Below are 23,102 nucleotides of genomic sequence, written 5' to 3' on the forward strand. Positions count from 1 at the left end.
GCTTGCACACTGCATTTGGAGGTAATTTGTTCTCCCCCTTAGGACTATACCCAGGAGGTAGAGTCATATACACATCTTCATGAAGATCTCCATGAAGAAATGTATTATTAACATCAAGCTGATGTAAAAACCAGCCATGGATAGTAGCTAAAGCAAGAATGAGTTTCACAGAAACCAACTTGGTGACAGGAGCAAAAGTGTCATGGTAGTCAATACCTTCAAGTTGGTTGTATCCTTTAGCCACAAGTCTTGCTTTAAACCTTTCAATAGAGCCATCAGCACTGTATTTTATCTTGTAAACCCAATTACAACCAATGAAATGCTGACCTGCAGATAGAGTAACCACTATCCAAGTGTGATTCTTCTCCAATGCATCACTTTCATTATCCATTGCATTATCCCACTCAGGAATTTCTCTAGCTTGGCTGAAATTAACTGGTTCAAAGTGGCTAGAAATAGACAATACAATAGCTCGAAACTTGGGAGACAACTTGGAGTAATCAAGCACTTGAGATAGAGCATGTGCAGTGACTGGCATTGCATCCTAAGAACAAACAACAACATTATTAGCAGCCAAAAAACAATGGTAGCCATTTAGGTAAGAAGGTTTCATGACAGTCCAAGAAGGTCTTGATTTGGACTATTCAGTAGGAGATTTGGGGACTGGTATGGGGTCTGGTGTGGCTGCAAAGTGAGGAGATGGGGCTGCTGTAACTGCTGGACCAGATGCAGGAAAAAAATTCTGTAAATCAGGTGGGATATCAGTAGTGTGAGCAAAAGGAAAGATTTTTTCATGAAAAACAACATCTCTTGTGCAAAAGACTCTATTTCTGTTCAAATCTAGCAACTTATAAGCCTTCATGCCTAATGGATAACCTATAAAGATGCAAGGAACTACCCTAGGTGAAAATTTGGACCTTCCTTGAGACAAAGTGCAAGCATAAGCAAGGCAACCAAAAGCTCTAAGGTGCTCATAAGCTGGTGGTTTGGAATAAATTTTCTCAAAAGGAGTTTTAAACTTTAAATTGGGGATTGGTGTTCTATTTATGAGGTATGTAGCTGTAGCAATATAATCATCCCAATATACCAAAGGTATGTAAGATTGAAACAATAGAGCTCTAGCAACATTTAAGAGATGTTGATGTTTCCTTTTAACAGCGGAGTTTTGTTGAGGTCTTTGGACACATGAATGATAGTGAATGACTCCTAAAGAAGCAAAACGATCTTTAAAATCCAACTCTTTAGCATTATCTGACCTAACCCCTTTGATTTTAGCACAAATTGAGTACTAACAAGCCTAAAAAAATTGGGTAGGATAATTTGACCTTCAGATTTGGCTTTAATAAAATGTGTCGAAGTGTACCTACTATAATCATCTATAATGGTGATGAAATACTTGAAGCCATCTAGAGTTAAGGTATTAAAAGGCCCCCATATATTAACATGAATTAAATCAAATGGTGCAGTAGACATGTTGTGATTTGAAACAAAAGGCAGCTTTTTCTGTTTGGCATAATGACAGACAGAACAATGGAAATAATTGGAAGAATTTGGGTGAAAATGTAAAGCTTTATTCAATGAGTGAGTATTGATACAAGAGGAGTGTCCAAGTCTGTAATGCCAGACCGTGTCATCTCTTATTTTTGAATCTGAAGTAACAGAAAAAGCATAAGGAATGACATTTTTTACACCAGAAATGAGGTAATACAATCTGCCTATTCTCTCACCCATCCTAATCATTTGCTTGTTCAAATTGTCCTGTATTTCACAATGATTAGGATAAAAATGAAAGGAATAATTGCCACGGTTAGTCAATGCAGAAACAGAGAGAAGGTTGCAATGAAACTTTGGTACAAAAAGAACATTAGACAAAGAAAAATCTTGTGAAATGCACACTGTACCAATGTTAGCAACCTTAGAAAAATTTCCATTAGGCAATTTGATAGAAGGTATAGATTGATCAGATTGTATATTTTTAAATAAAGAAATGTCATTACACACATGGTGAGTAGCACCTGTATCAATAATCCATTTAGAGTTAGGAATGAAAGACTTCTTACCAGAAAAGTGTGACACCATAGGAGGCTCAACAGGAGCACTGCTTGCTGCTTTAGGTGTTCTCTGAGATAGCAAGGCCATTAGTCTTTGACACTGCACAACAGTTAGGCTAGCAACCAGGTCCTGATCCCCCACAACATTGTCTCCATTGTTCCCTTCACTGCTTTCAGAACTGGTGGTAAAGTTTGCAGCAGAAGGTTTTCCCGAGCTACTGGTGTGATTACTGGTATTGCGATTGTCATTCCTGTTAAGAAATTTCTCGTGCAACTTATGTCCAGGAGGATATCCGTGGATTCGAAAACACTTAGCCATAGTATGGCCTGTGATACCACAATAAGTACAGACCATTTTAGGTCGATGAGGTTCAATATTTCCAGCAAACCGACCTGAGTTGGAGCTTGTTCCAAATCCATTGCTAGATCCGTTCTTGTCATTTTCAGCTGGAACAATAGACAAACACCTTGGCTTTCTTCTTGAATAACGGAGGCATACGCTTTATTGATGTTTGGCAATGGATCTTGCATCAAGATCTGAGATCGAGTACTGGCATAGGACTCGTTCAAGCCAACCAAGAACTCAAGAACTCTCTCTTCTTCCTGGTAACCTTGAATCATTTTCATAGCTCCACAAGTGCAAATCAGTTGTGGTCGATACTCTTGAATCAAATCCCAAAGAGATTTAAGTCTAGTAAAGTAACTTGTAATGCTATTGGATCCTTATGCAAGAGACTGCTTCGCACGAATATAGCTTCAAAAACCCTAGGAGCTAGCATTTTTCTGATTGAATTGTTCTTCAAGATTCAACCAGATCTAGGTGGCATCATCCATGTACATAACGCTTTCAGTTATTTCGTTGGAGATCACATGGAGAATCCATGAGATAACAGTGTTGTTGCAGCGATTCCATAGCACAAAATCTTCATCATCTTCGTCCGGATGAGGAAGTTTGCCATTAACAAACTTGAGTTTGTTTCTCGCAACAAGTGCGACTGTCATGGCTCTTTGCCATGAACTATAATTTTCACAGCCATTAAGAATTTTTGGAACTAAGCTAGCTCCAGGATGGTCACTATTACACAGATAGTAAGGGTTTTGAACTTCATCTGAATACGATCTGACATTGTTGTCGAGAGCTGAAAATCAATTGGAGTTTTCAAATGAACTTCGAGTTTGAGCTCCTCCACGAGCCATGGAGGTGAGGAATGCAACGGATTTTACTCAAAGCCCTGCTCTGATACCATATTAGTTGCGGAAGTGTGTAGAGAAAGAGAGGGAAAAACAAAGAGAGATGAATGAGAAAAATAGAGTATTTTCATTGATTGTAAATGTGTACAATATCTGAGCTTATATAGCTCGCGAAATACAATGAGACAGTTAACATTCCAATTGTCTAAACCAACAGACTTAACAGACTAATCAAACTAACTCTAACAAACCAATTAACTTTGATCAGAAGCAATAGTTTCAGAATCATCGTGACTCGAGATGGAATTGCTTCTGTCAGTGATACCCTTCCACCCATGGAATACCACAAAAATAATTCTCTTCCTCTCTTCAATTACATAGGTGTAATCGTTATCGTGGGAGGATGTAGCTTCAGAGAGGAGGGGTTCAGTCAAAATCTTGGGCTTAGGGAGAGGGATGGTGCGATTGAGTTTCTGGTTTCTCGTCCTGGTAAAGCGATCGGAGGACTCCGTGGTTAGCTGTGCAAATCATTCTTGGAGGCAAATCTGGATTTCTGAGTTTGGAGAGTGAGATGGTGGAGGAGGTATCGTGAGTGACTTTTAATTTTTTTTTAATAAAAAAATAGTTTCTGATTTGCTTACACGCTTTAATTTCTTTTATTTATTTTATTTAATAAGATTTATTTTAATTTAGGTAAAAATAAAAAAAAAAAATAGAATAATCATTATTGTACACTAATGAAAGTTAGTGGATACCAGCGACAATATGTTAAAATGAGGTTTTGAGTATTAATTGTTGGGCTTTGTGCCTTAAATAAAGCTCTATTTCAATGTAATCTTTGTCATTCAATTATCAATAAAGAAACATAAATATTTTCATCACTTATTTAGTATGTCATTTGGTTCATGTGATCATTTATATGTTTATTTGATTTATAAATTCATCCAAATCCTTATCACATTGATATTCTTGTTTATTGTATCGTCAACACAGTGGAAAGTAATCAAGATTATATGATTAAATATATTCCTAGAGTTATCAGTACACAGGGTCTAATTGATATGATAATCTACAACATAGTTTACTTGCACCTTGGATAAGTGCTATGTCCTTTCTAGGGCATTGGTTAAAGTAAAGCTTGGGTTGGATGCATAGAGTATGCATTGGAAGGGACCGATATTGAACTTAGATTAGATATGATAAATTTACAGTAATATCTATTCAATTCAATATCACCTAGTTGATCCTAGATCAAATGATCTTAATCCTGACATGGTTAGGTTCGATCTCAAGAGTGTTATTTGTGTTCTTTAATTTGTTAATTAAGCCTACCTTTTGGTCAGGGTGATACGTACATTTTGGAAACATGGTAGTACAATTGAGTGGGAGCGCTAATCATAGATATGGAATCTATAGCTTCTATCTGGACATAGAAGTGAAACGATGATTTCCTTCGAGCTTGGCTAAATAGAGATAAATGGTTGAGTACTCATTTCAGTGATTATATTAGTTCACTGAAATATCATTTATAGGTGGCTAAGTATTTTAAAGATAAAATACATTGAAGAGTGTAACGGTTTATTAATCCCCATGCAATATAGATCATCTATAGAGGATCATTGATTATTGGGATTATAACAATAAATAATTAATAGCGTATCTATATCGTGAAACATATAGAGCGTTCTATGTTACTGAGAGTGCAATTCCAAGTTCTATGGTGGATGCAATGAGGAATTAATAAGTTAGTGGATTTACTTGGTAAATTCTAGATCTGCTTATTGGAAGCTCAGTTATATAGGCCCATGGTCCCCATACTAGTTAAGACAAACTGCTTGTAGGACTCAGTTAATTGATTTTAGTTAATCAATAATAATTCTAAAATTAGACTATGCCTAGTTTATGAATTTTTCACTAAGATTTGGCTTGATTGTGAAGAAATAGTGTTCAAGGGTTTATTTGTTAATTAATAGACTTTATGGAGTCTAATTAATAAATATTATAAATGACAATTTTATTTGATAATTATTTTAATTATTAAATAAATAGTTTTGACATTTATAGGGTTGAAAGTGTAAAAAATAGTATTTGTGAAAAATAGATAAAATAGTTGAGAAAAATGACAAAGCCCAAACTAATGTAGGGCCATCATATGGCCGGCCATTAGGTGGTTTTTTTTTTTCACTCTATTTTTATCTATTTTTTATTCCTAATAATTCAACCCTAACCCTATTGGAGAATAGTATAAAATGAAGGGTATGGTCTCATTATCCAACTAATGCCTCCAAAGCTAAAAACCTAGTTTTCTCTCTAGGTTTGAAGAGACCTCTTCCTTCTTCTTCCTCTTCAATTTTCGAAACACTATAGCCTCTCTTCACAAATATTTTCAAGCCTTAGTGATTGAGTGCATGCCCACACATATCAAGCAAGTCATCAATCATAGTATGTAAGACTGTGAAGAATCCAAACACAAGGAAGGAGTTTTGGGCTTAAATCTTGGTGATACTATGCTACAGAAATGATACAAGGGTTAGAGATCTGAGCGGAAGGAGTCATTTAATTCCGCTGCAACCACTGTAAGGTTTCTCATACCTTTTATGTGTTTATTTTATATCGTTTTAGAAGTTCATATTTAGGATGTTAAAAACATACTTGTTAGTAAATCTAGATCCTGGTAAAATATATTCCAACATTAATGTCATAAATTTTTAAAACTAGGTACTTATTAGTAACAAAATATAAAAATTGGGTATTTATGCTGTAAATTTCGCTTGTTTTAATAAGTTTGTATGATGGTTTTTTTTCTTAATTCTCTTTGAGATATCATTTTTAAAAATATATATATGTAATGGGTACCTGATGAGAATCCTTCCCCTAGTGGATAATCCCTGTTTTAATTTAAACTGGTATTAGGACGGGTAAAGGGTGAATTTAGGAAGCAAGTATCGGGATGGGGGAGCAATCCCCGCCCCTGCCCCACCCCGTTTACATCTCTAATTACAAGAAAGGCTAAAAGGCACCATTGCCTAGCACCTTTTTAGGTATCATATCACTATTGTTGCAATTAAGTAGGGGTGGACATATCCGATCTAATCTAACATTTTTTTTTGTCATCCGATCCAATCCAATTAATAATTGGATTTAAAAAATCATCATCCACTCCAATCCAATTAGACCTCAAAATCCAATCCAATCCAATCCAATTACTAATTGTGTTTGATCAATTTTTTAATTGGATATCTAATTGCACACTTAATTTTTAATATTAACTTAAAAATATGAAGATAAATACGCAAAACTTAAATATCACCATTTATTTTTAAGTTTAATACTTTATAAAAATATTATTGTTACAAGTGTAATGTAACTAAAATTTAATTCATGCTATCTTTTGAACCAAATTTAACGTAATTTTTAGCACCAAAGTTAACACACATTTTATATCGCCATTAAAATTAAATTTTTACAAAATATTTTTTAATAAAGCAATATATTACATTTACAGCTGAGTAATTTGCGGAAAAAATAAAGTTTTATGTCGAGTAGCAGATATGTACCTAAGTTGTATTTTTGGCGGTAAAAATACCTTCCGTCACACTCCTAGAACTTTCGTAGGTACCTCTGGTTTTCTTCCAGGTAAGTGTCCACGTATCACCCTTTTATTAGTCCACATCCAAAAAATTTATTTTTCATTTTAAAATTCATTTTAAAATCAAAATAATATATTTAAATGTATAAAAAATAAAAATAAAAATATATTCTAAAACCTAAAAAATTATTCTAAACCTAAACAATTAATTTTTTTCTTTTTTTTTTTTTGAAATGAATTTTTCTTTTATTTCTTTTTCCATTCTTTTCACTTTGAATAAAAAAAAATTCCAACATAAATTAAATTAGATTTTGAAACAAAACTAAGATCAAAAGTGAATCATCACACCACCTGAAGCAAACTTAGATTTTGAACAAACAAAACAAAAAAGAATAAAAGAAACCCAAATCTTCAATTGTCCATCAACAATACAAAATTTGTTTAATACCCTAAAACAAACCCAGAACTTGTCAAGAACAAAAACTTTATACGGAATCTTAAATCAAAATATATTACAAATAAAATTACAAATGCAACAACCAGATTTAAAGCGAAACCCCAAAACTAAAACCCTTGAATGAAAAAGGTGAAGAACAAATGTCAATTAAGACCATACCCGAGCCAAACCCACAAACCCACAATTAAAAACTCAAACCCAATAATAGAACATAGACCACAAACCCAAATGCCCAAATTCAAGCTCAGATCTGTAAACATTGATAAATTTTTTTAACAAAGGTTACATATGTTGGAATTTATTTTACCAGGATCTTAGATCTACTCACAAGTATGTTTATTAACACCCTAAATATGAACTTTCTAAAACGATGAAATAAACACATATAAAGTTTAAGAAACCTTACATTGGGTGCAGCGGAATATAATGACTCCTTCCGTTCAGATATCTAGCCCTTGATTCCTTTCTATAGCAGAGCATTATCAATATCTGAACCTGGATCTCTTTCTCTGAATCTTTGATGTTGAAACCTCATTCTTGCTGAAAGTCTTTCTTCACGATCTTCCTCACTATGATTGAGGTATCACTTGATGTGTGTGGGCACTACTCTAATCACTAAGGATTTCGAAATTCAAGAGGGAAGAGAAAGAAGAAGTGGCAGCTAAAGATAGGGAGAGAGAGAGGCTCAGGTTTTTCTCTGAAGGAAAAATAGAAAATTTAAGTGTAATTTTCCTGAAGCCTTCACTATCTATTTATAGCATTCACTAGGGTTAGGTTTGAATTATTTGGCATTAAAATAATGAAAATATCAGTTTAAATTTCCTACAAAAGTGGCTGGCCCTATACTAGTGGATTTGGGCCTCACTTTTTGCAATTTTGCAGTTTTACCTTTTCTGCATCTGATTTTCTCAAAAACGCCAATTTTCTAATTCAACCATTTAAATGTCAATTCTAACTATTTAATAACTATAAATAATTATTAAATAATATTGTCATTTATCATATTTATTAATTGAACCATACAAAGTATCATAATTAACAAATATGCCCCTATAAACTCTTTCCTTACAATTTCGCCCTTACTTAGTGAAAAATTCACAAATAGACATAGTCTAATTTGAGAATTATAATTGATTAATCAAAACCAATTATATGAGTCTTACAAGCAATATTATCTCAACTAGTGCGGGGACCATGGGTCTATATAACCGAGCTTCCAATAAGTAGATCTTTAGCACTAAAATTCACTAACTTATTAATTCTTCGTTGAATCCACGCATAGAACTTAGAATTGCACTCTCAGTATATAGAATGCTCTATATGTTCCACCATATAGACACATCATTAGTTATCCATTGTTATAATCCTAATGTGATCGATGATCCTCTATATGAATGATCTACACTGTAAAGGGATTAAATTACCGTTACACCCTACAATGTATTTATTCCTTAAAACACTTGACCCCGTATAAATGATATTTCAACTTATGTGAAATGAGTACTCCACCATTTATGTTCGTTTGGTCAAGCTCGAAGGAGATCATCCTTTGCTTACTATTCGCCAGATAGAAGCTATAGATTCCATGTTTATGATAGCGCTCCCACTCAATTGCACTACCGTGTTCCCAAAATGTACGTATCACCCTGACCTAAAAGTAGGCTTAACTAACAAATCAAAGAACACGAATAGCCTCTCGAGATTGAGCCTAATCATAACAGGATTAAGAACATTTGATCTAGGATCAACTAGGCGATATTGACTTGAATAGATATTACGGTAAGTTTAATAAATCTAAGTCAAAGTTCAATATCGGTCCCTTCCGATGCATACTCCATGCATCCAACCTGAGCTTTACTTTAACCAATGTTCTGGAAAGAACATAGTATTTCTCCAAATACAAGTAAACTCTTGTTGTAGATTATCATATCAGTAAAACCCTGTGTCTGATAAATTTAGGAAACTTTATTCATATAGTCATGTTTACTTTCCAATGTGTTGATGGCACAATAAACAGGATCAAGTATGTGAAAAGGGTTTCAGATGAATCTATACATTATGTACATATAATCATGAAATAAATCATGTGAACCATGCAACATTAAATGTTACTTCTGATCTATATTAATAAGTAAATCTGATTATATTGAAATGAGTTTTATTTAGGGCATAAAACCCAACAACATATTGCTCAATGTAAATGTTAGCAACAAATCACATTTAGATAAAGGAGAAGAACCCACAAATGACATACTAACTTTAAAAATCGCAAACCCTGTCGATCAGCATTCCAATATGGTGGTCCTCTTTGGCTTGCCGATCCTCATTCCCATCACGAAACTTGCTAACTCTTTCAACCCCACATGCTTCTAACTTCGATCTCATGGTCACTCGCCAGTAGATCTCTTGAGTGATGAGAGATTTGGGGTTTTTTAATTTTTTACAATTTGGATACAGAGAGAAAAAGGAAGAAGAAGAGATTAAAAGAGGGAGGTTAGATTGTGGTGTAATAGGATTGATCTAATGATGGTGAGAAGGAAGAACAAGATGATCAATGAAAAAAAGAGAAAAAAAAAAGATTAGATAGGAAACTCGTTTGATGTAAACGTGGGGATTTAGGTTTTGAATTAAAATTTGTGTTTAATGATTTATATTTAAACAATAATTTTTATTATGAGTTTATTTTTTATGTTTCATAATTTCGTAATTTTTTAATTTTTAAACAATTTTTTATTTTATTTTTAAATATTTAAGTGATTTTTTAAATAAAAAGTAATTAATAAATTATGCGGACTAATGAGATGTTGCCACGTAAATACTGATATGGCACCTAACGGAGAGTTACTTATGGAAGTTATAGAAATGTGATAGAATATATTTTTACTGCTAAAAATACAACTCAATACATATATGTTACTCAGTATAAAACTTAAATAATTATACGGCAAATTAATCTACATTATATAGCTCCCGTTGACATAATTTCTCCTATTTTGGATGTTTGTAAAGTAATTGAATTGATTATGGAGGCCATTGGTCACAAATGCCACCTCACCAGTTGGACGGTGTTGACTCTCAGTTTCCATACTTGACTTTGAATGAACTATTAGGTGTGTATTAGCATCGATATTGTCAATGATGATCCCATGAATGATCTCCCAAATTCTTCTTATCCCGCCACTCCTCAGATCCTGCCTTAACAACTTCATCATTATTTTGTACTTCTAACGGACCACTTCCTTCAGAGCCATCCTGATCTTCACCCAACACGGCAATCATCTCCAGTTTTCACCCAGTCACTACCATATAGCGGAACCAATCTCCAAGATAAATTCTTAAACAGCATCTTATCTTTCACACATAGCTTTTGATCTTGATTAACGATGGCTATTGTAGAAGAAGCGGAACAAGGGTTTATCCCTCAGAAGAAGAAATCACCCTCTGATGAAGATAAGAGGTGTTTATTTCATTTACTCGAATTACTTTTAAGTTTTTTTATTTGAAATTGAATGTATATGTATGAATGTGTGTTTTTCTTTTTTGGGTATGAAAAGGAAGAAGAAGATTGTTCCAGGAAGTTTGATGAAAGCTTTAATGCGGCCTGGTTGGGGTGATTCAAGACCATCTGACGGAGATCAGGTTAAGTACTAAATAGATTTTATTCTCAGCTTAAACCCTCTTGGGTGGAGAATAATATGAAATGAAAATGTGTGATTGTTGAAATTGAGCTTATGTTTTTCAGGTCATTTATCACTGCACCATCCGAACATTGGACGGAGTAGTCGTTGAATCAACAAATGCAAACAATGGAGGTCAGTTGTTTTTCGGCTACTTTCAGTAGTTTAAACTATACACATGCTACCAACTAGAATCAGTGGCATGAAAATTCCACACACATTACTGTTTATAGCTTTTGTATTGTTGGTATTATGAATGCATCATCGCAATATTTGTACCACCCCTTCAATTAATGATGTTCTTTTTCGCCATATTTTAGAAGTTGGCATTCTTTTCCCTTAAATTATTATATGAAACAGTTCACTTTATCTTCTGATTTAATCTTTGTGTGCAATAATTCCATTTGGTTGCACAAGAACTACTTTAGACTCCAATGAACCTTTAACTGAATGTTGTGGATTCATAGCTGATTTTTTTTTTTCTTTTCCTATTCTATTCAATTATTGGAATGAATATATTTATAGGCAAGGGAATGCCAATAAGAAATGTCCTGGGGAAAAGCAAGATGTTATTAGGATTGCTTGAAGGGATTCCAACTATGTTGAAGGGTGAAATAGCGATGGTAACACCTTCTTAGTTTCCATACTTCTTATTTTTATGTATGCTCAATTTATAGTAGTTGATACAATAGAGGGGGAAAACAGACACAAAATGGAACCATAAATCTTGAGTTTTCTACGTTATCTATCCTTAGCATTTTTTTTTAGATTGGGTCTTTCCAAACTTTAACAATCTTTGGAGCTACAATCTCTACAAATTACTATATAGGTTCCTATGAGCTTGACCACGAGACCGAAAGCATACATATTCATTAAAAGTGTGTGTGCGTGTGTGTGTGTTTTTCCCCTTTAAGAAGCACTATTTCTTTTTCTTTTAGGTATTGTATCCTAGCCTAAATATTGGAGAATGCATTATTCTCTCTGAGGTGTATAAGAACAAGTTGAATAAAGAATAAAAGAAAAAGGAAGAAAGAAGACAGGAAAATTCCAGTGATAATTAGATATTTATGTTAGAAGTGGTTTATTTTTGTACTGATTTTTTTTTCCTTTGTTATTTTTTGGTTTCAGTTTAAGATGAAGCCTCAATTGCACTATGGAGAGGATGATTGTCCAATTACTGCTCCCACTGGATTTCCTAAGGAAGATGAACTTCATTTTGAGATTGAGATGATAGATTTCTTTAAAGCCAAGGCAAGAATGTTATGCTGCAACTCTTACTTTCTACACACATGTCTATCTTCTAAAATGTGGTGTCGTTGAGGGATCATGTTTGCACCTAATCTTTACTTCTTTTCTCTTTTTTAATATTACTGTCTTTCTGTTTATTTCAGGTCATTAGTGATGACTTGGGTGTCATAAAGAAGGTACTAAAATGATGATATTTTTTGTGCTAATATAGTGCTATTACATCTAAATATTTTTTAAGTTGTCAATCGAACAAGACACGTATTGAAGAAGTAATGCACATGTCTAGGATATAGGTCTCTTGTACATTTTTTCTTTGCATAGAAAAGAATGTTCAATTGCCAGCTAGCACAAGCACTGAATCAGTTGTCTTGAAATCATATTCTATATTCTTTTTGAAAGAGTATTCAATTAACCACAACCACAAGCACATAACTAAGTTAAAAAAATGTTTGGCATAAACCTCATCTTTATTTAAAAACTAGGAATAGGCATTATAAGGGGACAGTAAATTCAAATCATTCTCTGTGATACAGTCTTCATGTTTGACAGGTCATAACTGAAGGAAAGGGTTGGGAATCACCAAGGGAACCTTATGAAGTGAAAGCATGGTAGGATGCTCTGTTTGCACCCCTTGCTGCTGATTTTCAATAATTATCTATTATTTCATTAAAATTGTCAATTATTTGTATGTTACTGATCAGGATTTCTGCAAAAACTTTTGATGGAAAAGAGATTATTTCACGTACTCAAAGAGAACCGTTCTTCTTTACCTTTGGAAAGTCTGAGGTTTGTGCTGCATTGTTTTTTCTTGCTAACACTCTTGATTGTTATGAATATTGCTCTTAATGTGTATGTATGTTGGTTCCAAGTTGTTCGTAAGTATACTGGATAATCTTAATTTAATAAGTTGAAGTGACACATAATTTATGTTGCGGTCATGATTTGAATCCTTCTGTATAGGTACCTAAAGGTCTTGAAATGGGAATTGGCACAATGGCTAGGGAAGAGAAGGCAGTAATATATGTCACAAGCCAATACTTAACTCAGTCTCCCTTTATCCCAGAAGTAGAAGGTTATGAAGAAGTATACTTTGATGTGGAGCTTGCCCATTTTGTTCAGGTAAGCATAGCTGTTCCTGCTGCAAATTGTGGTTAGCTTGAATATCTATTTGTAATCCATTTTTCCATCACATTTTTTTTCATTAGAGTTACTTCTTAAGCTTGAAAATCTATTTAGTTGACAAATGTTTAATTCCATAGTTGATGTGTTATGCTGGTTTTAATCGCAACATGAATGTGATACATTTTTACTAAAATGCGTTAGAAATATATAGTCATGTAATCAAGTCTTTTTGAAGTCACACTTTAGTTAGATATTTTATGGTGTCTGTAAGGTTTCCTAAATGGGGCTTTTAAAAGTTTTATTAGCCTACGAAACGATAGATAATTGGTATTTCAATCAGTTATTTGTGAATATAAAGATTATTGAAACACCTAGTTGCACATTATTGGTCATTCTCTAAGTTTATCATTCTTAACCGTCAGGCTACTAGTTAATTGCTCGTTCAATGTTTGAATTAGGAAACCAACCTACTTGATAATGCATAATTGTTGCTTAAGTTTTATCATTTTCTTATTATGTTTTTATATCTGGTTGTAGTACTTAAAAAAGTGTGCAAGTTGTTTTAGTTTTTCTTTTTCTTCTGTAACGCAAGGAAACTGCTGATAGAGCAGTCTTAAGAGTAAATAGGGAAATATGAATATGATATGTGTGTATTGAATCAAAATGAAGAAACAAACTGGTACACGGTATTTGAGAGACCCATATTCAAATTCAATATAAGATCACTGTTAGCATCCCACATTTAAGTATGTGATTGGTTGGTGGTATATGACTAACTACTTGGACACTTTCCTCTCTTACTTAGGATAGCTTTTGAGAGTGAGTTCTACCCAAGTGGGTATCAAGTGGTTTCAAAGCCATGCTCTCTCAAGTGAGACTAACGTTGTGGAAAGGGTGACCTGAGTAAGCTCAGAGTGGGCCAACGCAGAGTAGGCCACCATAAAGTAGGCTACCGTGGACGTCGGATCTTAAAGGGGTTGTATTTTTAGTATCCTATATTGACCAAGTATGGAATTGATTGGTGGTATATAACTACTTTGGCACCCTCCTCTTTTAGACTAGCTTTTGGATGTATCAAGATCCATGCCGTCTTCTAACACTCTTGCCCCTTCTAACACTCTTAGAGCCTTCCATAACAAACAACCTTTCGCAGCAAGAAATCCATTAGACTACTGTTGAAACCTTCTAGCTAATATTCTAACACGTTACACATTAGCTTTATTACAATGAGTTTAGGTAATATGAAATATGGATATGGGATCTTCCAATTGCAGTGTGTCAACCTACTATGTACATGGTATATTGTATATTTCTTTTTACAAATTTCCAGGTCCCTTGCTGAGAATATGATAAGAATGACAAACCTCCCCTAAGGTTCAGGTATGGAAGGAGGAAGTTTAGAAACAAAGAAATTAGCACTTCTTAAAAAAGACAGGGTAGAAGTATTGAAAGAATTGAATGGCAAGTGATTCCAGAAGCTTTCGCAAGGCACCTAGAGAGGTCGTTTGATGAAGATGAAGTTAAGGAGGTAGTATTTAGCTGTGAAGGAAGTAAGGTCCCGGGGCCAAATGGATTTAGTTTGGCCTTTTTTCAGTCTCAGTGGGAGGTAATTAAGGAAGATCTAATGGAAGTCGTTAAATCGTTTGAAAGAGAGGGCACTATTCAAAGTAGCATCAACGAAACATTCATCTGCCTAATTCCAAAAAAACTTAACAGTTGTAGAGTCAAAGATTATAGACCAATCAACCTTATAACTATTGTCTATAGGAAATTACAAATATGCTTTCTATCAAAATTAGGGGAGTGGTAGAGAATACTATTCTTGAAACTCAATCAACCTTTGTTGAAGGTCGACAAATTCTGGACTCGGTTCTCATTGCTAATGAGACAGTAGAAGATCTTAAAAGTAGAGGCTAGAGCAGTTTGGTCTTCAAAATTGACTTTGAGAAAGCCAATGACCGATTGGAGTGGGATTTCTTGGATCTGGTTTTGTGCAACAAGGGTTTTGGAGATGTTTGGAGGAAATGGATTAAAGGATGCATATCATCTACTTCATTCTTGGTATTCATTAATGCAGACCGAGGGGGAAATTCAACGGTTCTTGGGGCCTTAGACAAGGTGATCCACTACCACCCTTTTTGTTTACTCTGGTTGTGGATGTTCTTGGGAGGATGGTGGATAAGGTAGTAAGTTCAGGCAATTTCTTTGTATTTGTGGTAGGAAAAGAGAAAGTTCATGTTAGCCATCTCCAATTTGCAAATGATACCTTATTTTGTCAATGATGAGAAAAGTTAATGAGCAAAAGTCAATTGCTGGGGATTTGCTTAGATGAGAGGAAGGTGTCTTAGATAGGATGTGAAGTTGGAAGTTGGCCAATGCAATACTTAGGCATACTCTTCGGGGGTTCACCTAGAAAATGGAGTTTTTGGGAACCAATACTGAACAAGTGTGGTAAAAGGCTAAATGGATGGAAATGCTCATTTTTATCTAAAAGGGGTAGGTTGACTCTTATTCAGTTAGTTCTATCTTCTCTCCCCATCTATTTCCTATCCTTATTTAAAGGGCCAAATTCAATAACTAAAGCACTGGAGAATATGATGAGAGACTTCTTTTGGGAAAGCAGCGAGTCAACAGGTGGTGAACATTTAGTGGCTTGAGATGAGGTTTGCAGGCCTCGAGAAGAGGGAGGTCTGGGTATTAGGAACTTGGAGATGGGGATTAAAGGTTTGCTTATGAAATGGCTGTGGAGATTTCCTTTAGAACCAAACTCGTTGTGGCACAAGCTAGTGTTGAGTCGATATGGTAAGGCTAATAATTTATGGGACACAAAAAACGAATATACCCTATCTCCTAAAGGCCTTTGGAGAGATATTTTAGATCTGTATGATGAATATCTTGGACTAGTACACTTCAAAATTAGTAGAGGAGACAATATTCGGTTTCGAGAAGATGTTTGGCTTGGTGATTCTTCCTTAATAAGTGCTTTCCCTGACTTAGTAGAGATTTCTAAGGCAAGGAATGTGACTATAAAGGAACTGATTGTCGACAAGGGTTTGCCAGTTGGGTGGGTAGAGAGTTGGGATTTCAAGTTTAGAAGGAATTTATTGGAGTGGGAGGTCCCAAGCCTTTATGTCGTTACTTCAAAAGGTGGAACATGTCAAAGTGCTTAATATTTCGAGTGATAGCCGAATTCGGAAACTGGATCCGTCAGGGTTTTTTTCTTGTAAATTAGCCTTTTGTTAGTTTACATTAAACCCAGATGTTGGTGGAATGTATCGGACGAGGACTTTATGGAAAAGTTGTGTACCATTGAAAGTTAAAGTATTTGGCTGTCTTGTGTCGTTAGAGTAAGTGAACGTCCACGATAAAATGCAAAAGAGGAAGCCTTACCTATACATTTCCCCTAGATGGTGCGTCTGCTATGAAGTCAGCGGGGAAGATGTTGGACACCTGTTCTTAGAATGCAACTTTATTCGACAATTATGGATTAATTTGATTGAGGAATTTCAGCTAACATGGGTTATGCCAAGATCTGTACCACAAGTGATAGTAGATTCATTGGCAGTAAGCGTAAAACAAAGTTATGGAGAACGACAATTTTAGCAGTAATTTGGGCTGTGTGATTGGAAAGAAATGTTAGAATTTTCGAAGGGGCTGAAAGTTTAGAAGAGGATGGGTGGGAGAAAATTAAGTTCTGAACAACTACATGGGTTTTTAAAACCAAACTTTTTGAGGAGTTGTTCTTTTTAGATTTATGAAGAGAATGGAATTCATTGTTGTAGTGGCAGTACTTTCTTAGTCTATCCTATTTTGTTTCAGCACTGTCGTGTGCTAAATGTTTTAGGCGGACTATTTGTGTAACCAAGGTTTTCCTCTGCCAAAAGTAAGGTTTTAAAAAAAGAAATTAAATTTTTTCTTTTAGAGAAAAAGAGACCAAGGTCATATGTCTTAGACTGACCTCCTGTAGAGGAAAGCCGTGGTAACAAAATGATACAGGCCATATAGAGTTACACGTTGATATCAATCACAAAAGCAAAAACTCTAACATGTACCCGTAAACCTTATCAACTAACAAAGAAATTAGTTAGAGTTAGAGAGTGAGCGGGTAGGTCCACAATTATATTGGGGCTGTTGTGATTGTATAAAGGTGGTTAGCTTTGAGGAGAGTTTTTTTTTAGATGAGATTTTGCTTAGTCTTGGGAGAAAGGAGGCTCTCGAATTAACTCACCATTATAATTGTTAGGCTTCGGTACTTGCCAAATATGAGTTGAATAATATAGAGAATTTCAACAGTGTGATTTTTGTGTGATTTGTTCAGATAAGAGAGTATGAATCTTATCACAAGGTTCAAAGTAAATTTGAATAAGAGCCAATTGTTGGGTGTTTGCTTGGAGGAGGAGGTAGTGGCTCAATGTGTTGACCAAATTGGGTGTGTAGTAGGTAGGTGGCCCATGACCTATTTGGGAATGCCACTTGGTGGCTCACCTAGGAAGAAAACTTTTTGGGTCCTAGTTTTGGACAAATGCGCGAAAAGATTAGATGGGTGAAAATGTTCGTTCTTATCTAAAGGAGGTAGACTCTCTCTTATCCAGTCTGTTCTCTCTTCCCTACCAACTTATTGTCCGTCTTTTTTTAAAGCTCCAAATCGCCTTAGAAAAATGATGAGAGACTTTCTTTGGGAAGGGGGTGACTTAGCGGGTGGAGATCACCTAGTGGCATGGGAGAATGTGTGTAGACCAAAAAATGAGGGTGGTCTTGCCATTGGAAGATTAGATGTGAGGAACTTGAGGCTGCTCATGAAATGGCTATGAAGATTCCCTTTAGAACCTAATTCACTATGGCATAAAGTTATCAAAAGTCGTTATGGACAGGCAGACAATTTTTGGGATACAAAAAGAGGGGAGAGATTGTCCCCAAGAGGGCCTTGGAAGGATATTTCAGGTCTCTATGAAGAGTATTGGAAGTTGGTGAAGTTCAAGGTAGGAAATGGGGCGAGTATTCGCTTTTGGGATGATGTTGGGATTGGGGAATCATCTTTGAAGAACTGATTTCTGGACTTAGCTGTGATATCTAGAGCTAAAAATGAGAGTATCCAGGAGCTAATTGAAGATGTGGGCGAAGTTGGAAACTGTATGGCAAGTTGGAATCTAAAGTTTAGAAGAAACTTGATGGACAGAGAAATACCAAGTTTATTGGAGTTGCTTCAACAGTTGGAACATGTCAGACTGCCTACCATTCTAGATGACAGCAGGCTTTGGCTACCTGGTGCGGGGGGTATCTTTTCGTGTAAATCAGCATTTGGCTGGTTTACATCAGGTCATACTTCAGGTGAGTATTTTTGGACAAAGACCTTATGGAAAAGCTTACTTCCATCGAAAGTTAAAGTTCTTGGGTGGCTGGTGGCTCTAGGCAAAATTAATGTTCATGAGAGGTTGCAAAAAAAGAGGCTGCTCCTTTATTTATCACCGGGTTGGTGTGTTTGTTGTAAGAAGAGTGGGGAAGAGGTGGCACACTTGTTCCTAAACTGTAGCCTTGCTCAAAATCTATGGTTTAAGCTGATTTTGGAATTTGAAATTCAATGGGTCATGCCAAATGATAGTGAGTAAGTTGGGAGACAGTAAGCGCAGTCTCGTTAGTGGAGAACAGCAATCTTGGCTGTGTTGTGGGCTGTTTGGTTAGAAAGAAATAACAGAATATTTGAAGGTTCTGAAAGCCAAGTAGATGATTTATGGGAAAGAATTAGATTTTGGACAGCCACTTGGGTGTTCAAGACTAAATACTTTGATCACATCTCATTCTTAGACTTGGCTAGAGAATGGAGAAATTTGATGTAACTTCCTTTTAGAAATAGCAAATACTGTTTTTTTTTTTTGGGAGGGTCCGTTTCTGTTTTTGTGTGGGTTTTAGTATGTTTTTATGCTAGGACTCTTGTGACCAAGGTTTTCCTCTGCCACAAGTGAGGGCTTTCAGTATATATAGGGTAGGGACCAGTCTAAGACAATGGCCTCTCTCTTTTTCAGAAAAAAGAGAATCTTATCACAAGACTGCTTCCAATTCTTTCTTAATAGTAAAATTGAACATGCAATTTTCTTGACAGGTGCGGGACATGCTTGGAGATGGGCGTTTAATAAAACGACGTATACAAGATGGAAAAGGTATGGGCTGGATTTCATGTTATGTGCAAATCTGTGGATAATGTAGATGGTTCATTATTCTTCTAAATCACATTTCTGTATTATACACAAGAACAAAATCAGATATTTGTCATTGTACTGTATTCTGTTTTATAATTAGATATATGTTGACCATTTAGGTGAGTTCCCTATGGACTGCCCTCTCCATGACAGTTTACTACGTGTCCATTACAAAGGCATGCTTCTAAATGAGGAAAATAGAGTCTTCTATGATACAAGAAGTGATAACAATGGAGAGCCCTTGGAATTCAGTTCAGGAGAAGGCCTTGTAAGTTGTTGTTGTTGTTGTTGTTTCAAAAGGATGAAAGTAGTTATTCTGTTTTTTTGCTTTCTCTTCTTTTAGACAAATCATTTTCTTGAGGACCTGACAAATTTACGAACTGATATTCTGCAACATGCGTAAAATAGTTCTTCTGTAACGCATTCATTAGTCTTTCAATTGTTGCTGTAAGGCTTTCGTTTACTGTGGTAGGTGCCTGAGGGATTTGAAATGTGTGTCCGATTAATGCTGCCTGGAGAGGTTGCACTTGTCACATGTCCTCCCGATTATGCATATGACAAGTTTCCTAGGTTACTTTCTAAATTATTTTGCCCTTTTACTTGATGCTATTTATCTTTACATGTCCTGATTATGCATATGAAAAGTTTCCTAGGTTACTTTATCAAGTTCTGCATATCGTGAATGTAATTTTTTGTATCGTGTCATACTAATGGTTTTTCTTTCCTTTTATTCCCAATCTTCTAGGCCTGCTAATGTTCCTGAAGGGGCCCATATTCAGTGGGAGATAGAGCTTCTTGGCTTTGAGATGCCTAAGGTAAATTTATTTGGCAATAATGAAATTTGGTGAAGCGCTTTGTGATTTGTAATTCTTCTAATTTTGTATACAGTTAGGTTATGTGAAGACATTCTATTTCTTCATTAGTTTTTGTGGCATATCTCATAAATAATTGTTGAGTAATATAATGGAATTATTAAAATCATTGTTGCAGGACTGGACTGGTATGAATTTTCAAAGTATAATGGATGATGCGGAAAAAATCAGAAGTACGGTATGTATTTGTTAGACCCTGTGATAGAACCAGTAGGGTACAGCAGTATTAGTAACACCTAACATGTATATATAGTTACCCTATTTTTCCCTTTTTGGATATGGGGATTGTTGATATCTGACAGTACTTTTAATTCTAGGGTAACAGGCTCTTCAAAGAAGGTAAATACGAACTTGCAAAGGCCAAGTATGACAAGGTAATGTATATTTTCACTTAGCACACACGATATAGTTAATCATTTGAGGGTAGTTGACCATTTCTTCATAAACCTTTTTATATCTTAGAATGCAATGCATCATGCCATAAATATGTTTACTAGATTTGCTTAGAAAATGTCTTGTAAATGGTAACATTCTGGTTCTCTTGGCAGTTCCTGTTGATAGGTAGCTGATTCTCCTATTTATAATGCTCTTGGCTGTTCGTCTTTGTGCTTCAATGCTTTAACTTTTTTTTTTTCTACTAATTCTCTTATTGTTAAATATTCTGAGAAATCAGAAACTGTTTGTTTGGTTTCATTGTGTTTTGTTTTTTTTTTTCAGATGAGTTTTTATTGAGCTTGCTGTTATTATTTTTAAGTTATCTCATGCTGAGGTAGTTGCTGTACAGGTTCTTCGAGAATTTAATCATGTAAATCCACAAGATGATGAGGAAGGCAAAGTGTTTGTAGATACACGTGTAAGTACTTTTTTATATTGCCGATCCTCTTTGAAACTTATTTACTTCATCTTTACAACTTGCATCAATCTATTTGGGACTGATTTGCTCTTTATGTTTGATGTTTGAAGAATTTGCTACATCTGAACGTGGCTGCATGCTATTTGAAGATGGGGGAATGCAAAAAATCAATTGAGACATGCAACAAGGTATGTCTTTTCTCGTCTGTTAACGTTGAGAAATTTTATCAATTTAGAAGCTATTAGGGGGAATGCATGCCCAACAAAATTATTTTTAGGGTGCGCAGTTCCAGTTATCAAAACAAGGAAATAACATTTAACATCTATTAGAAGCAAAAACTACATCTGTTGTACTCTTTAAGTAGTCTCCTGTTTTCTGCATGTCCTAGCTGAGCTTTAATTTGTGGTGGTGTGAACTTGTCTAAAGAGAAGATGGGATGATTTTCCTTATTATATCATTTTGGCCTTTGGGGGTGACAAAGAATGGGATGATTTAAACGTCGTCAATATTAACTTTAATTATTATTGTGCATCAGAAGCTATGAAGACTCACGTGATGTGGTTTCAATGAGTTAAAACTTATATTTCTTGTTGTAATATGAACTTCTAAATTCTTTGGGAACATTATTAACAAGTCAAGATGGGTGGGTCTACTAGCTATTGGTTTATGGCCTAATGCTTTTAAAATGTTTTTTGCTGATGGAATACAGGTATTGGATGTAAACCCTGCACATGTCAAAGCTCTTTACCGTCGTGGTATGGCCTATATGGAAGGCGGAGATTTTGAGGAAGCAAAGAGTGACTTTCAAAATGTTTGTCTTCTTATCAAGTCGTCAAATTCGTTATTATTTTGAGATTCATTCTTGAATATGTATAATTTTCTTCTGGATTTAATTTTTACAGATGATAAAAGCAGACAAGTCTTCAGAGCCTGATGCAAAAGCTGCTCTTCTAAAACTGAAGCAAAAGGAACAGGTAGGAATAAATTAGATATCCAATGTATCTCAACTCACAACAAACATTTTCTCTTCTTTCTCTGTTCTTTAATTTTGTTCTTCGTGAGAGCAGGAGACGAAGCAGAAAGTTCAGAAACAGTTTAGAGGATTATTTGACAAGAAGCCAGGAGAAATTGCAGATGTTGGAGCTGAAGACATAAAAGATAAGACTGTAGCAAAAGAGCCAAATAAGGGTGAGGAAGGAGAGTCAGATGACAATAATTCTGAGGATTCTAATGAAGTTGTCGAGGATGCACGTCAAGCGAGGTGGTTTTCATTTTGGCCTGGCGGGAGAAAACTCTTTTCATCACTTGGCCTGGAAAGATGTACAATTTTGTGATCAATAAGGGGAATAATAATGACACTTTTTGGAATTCAATTCAAATTTATATATTAGTTATATTGGTTCTGTTAAATTTGTTCAAAGAGAGTAAGATAAAATATAAACAACTTAGATCAAAGGAAGTTACTTAGTTCACTAAGATGTGCAAAATGCACGAGTTTGTTAAACTCTTGTTGCTTTGTATATACCCAATAAGTAGCTTAATAGTTGACTGAATTCTTTGTATTTTTATTTCTATATCTTTTTCATTCTTGCATGTTTGCTTAGGTAGGATTTATCATTAAACCAGAACACAACTTACAATAGGAAGGTTGAGTCCAAATCAGCAATAGGAGTAGTAACATAGGCCAAAGCCCCATTGCAAATAGCCGATGCTTTACAATCCAAAGCATACTTTTATCAAGACAATGAATGAGAAATGAAAAGGTTCACGTAGAAACTAAAACTAGTCGAATCAAAATTACAGCTCCAATGTTTGATCTCTGTCAGGAAGAGTACATGTCACTGCAGT

General features: G+C 35.1%; 1 protein-coding gene across 2 annotated transcripts; it reads left to right on the forward strand.

Moving 5' to 3' along the window:
- Positions 1-10,283: 10,283 nt before the first annotated feature.
- On the forward strand, positions 10,284-22,807 carry LOC115712551 (peptidyl-prolyl cis-trans isomerase PASTICCINO1). 2 transcript variants are annotated; one of them, XM_030640848.2, is made up of 20 exons: positions 10,284-10,745; positions 10,843-10,927; positions 11,031-11,100; positions 11,491-11,588; positions 12,094-12,216; positions 12,357-12,389; positions 12,763-12,821; positions 12,915-12,999; positions 13,174-13,332; positions 19,433-19,490; positions 19,649-19,797; positions 20,002-20,099; positions 20,275-20,344; positions 20,520-20,579; positions 20,719-20,775; positions 21,186-21,254; positions 21,365-21,442; positions 21,964-22,065; positions 22,157-22,228; positions 22,322-22,807. In XM_030640848.2, exons 1-20 carry the CDS (start codon positions 10,672-10,674, stop codon positions 22,586-22,588), a joined length of 1,866 nt encoding a protein of 621 aa, XP_030496708.2. In that variant the 5' UTR covers positions 10,284-10,671; the 3' UTR covers positions 22,589-22,807. The 2 variants fall into 2 exon arrangements, with proteins under 2 accessions (XP_030496708.2, XP_060970150.1); XM_061114167.1 differs by lacking the exons at positions 10,284-10,745; positions 11,491-11,588 and having other exon boundaries at positions 10,884-10,927.
- The last annotated feature ends 295 nt before the right edge of the window (positions 22,808-23,102 follow it).

This window comes from Cannabis sativa, chromosome 4, assembly GCF_029168945.1.
Source record: "Cannabis sativa cultivar Pink pepper isolate KNU-18-1 chromosome 4, ASM2916894v1, whole genome shotgun sequence".
In the NCBI taxonomy this organism is placed as follows: Eukaryota; Viridiplantae; Streptophyta; class Magnoliopsida; order Rosales; family Cannabaceae; genus Cannabis; species Cannabis sativa.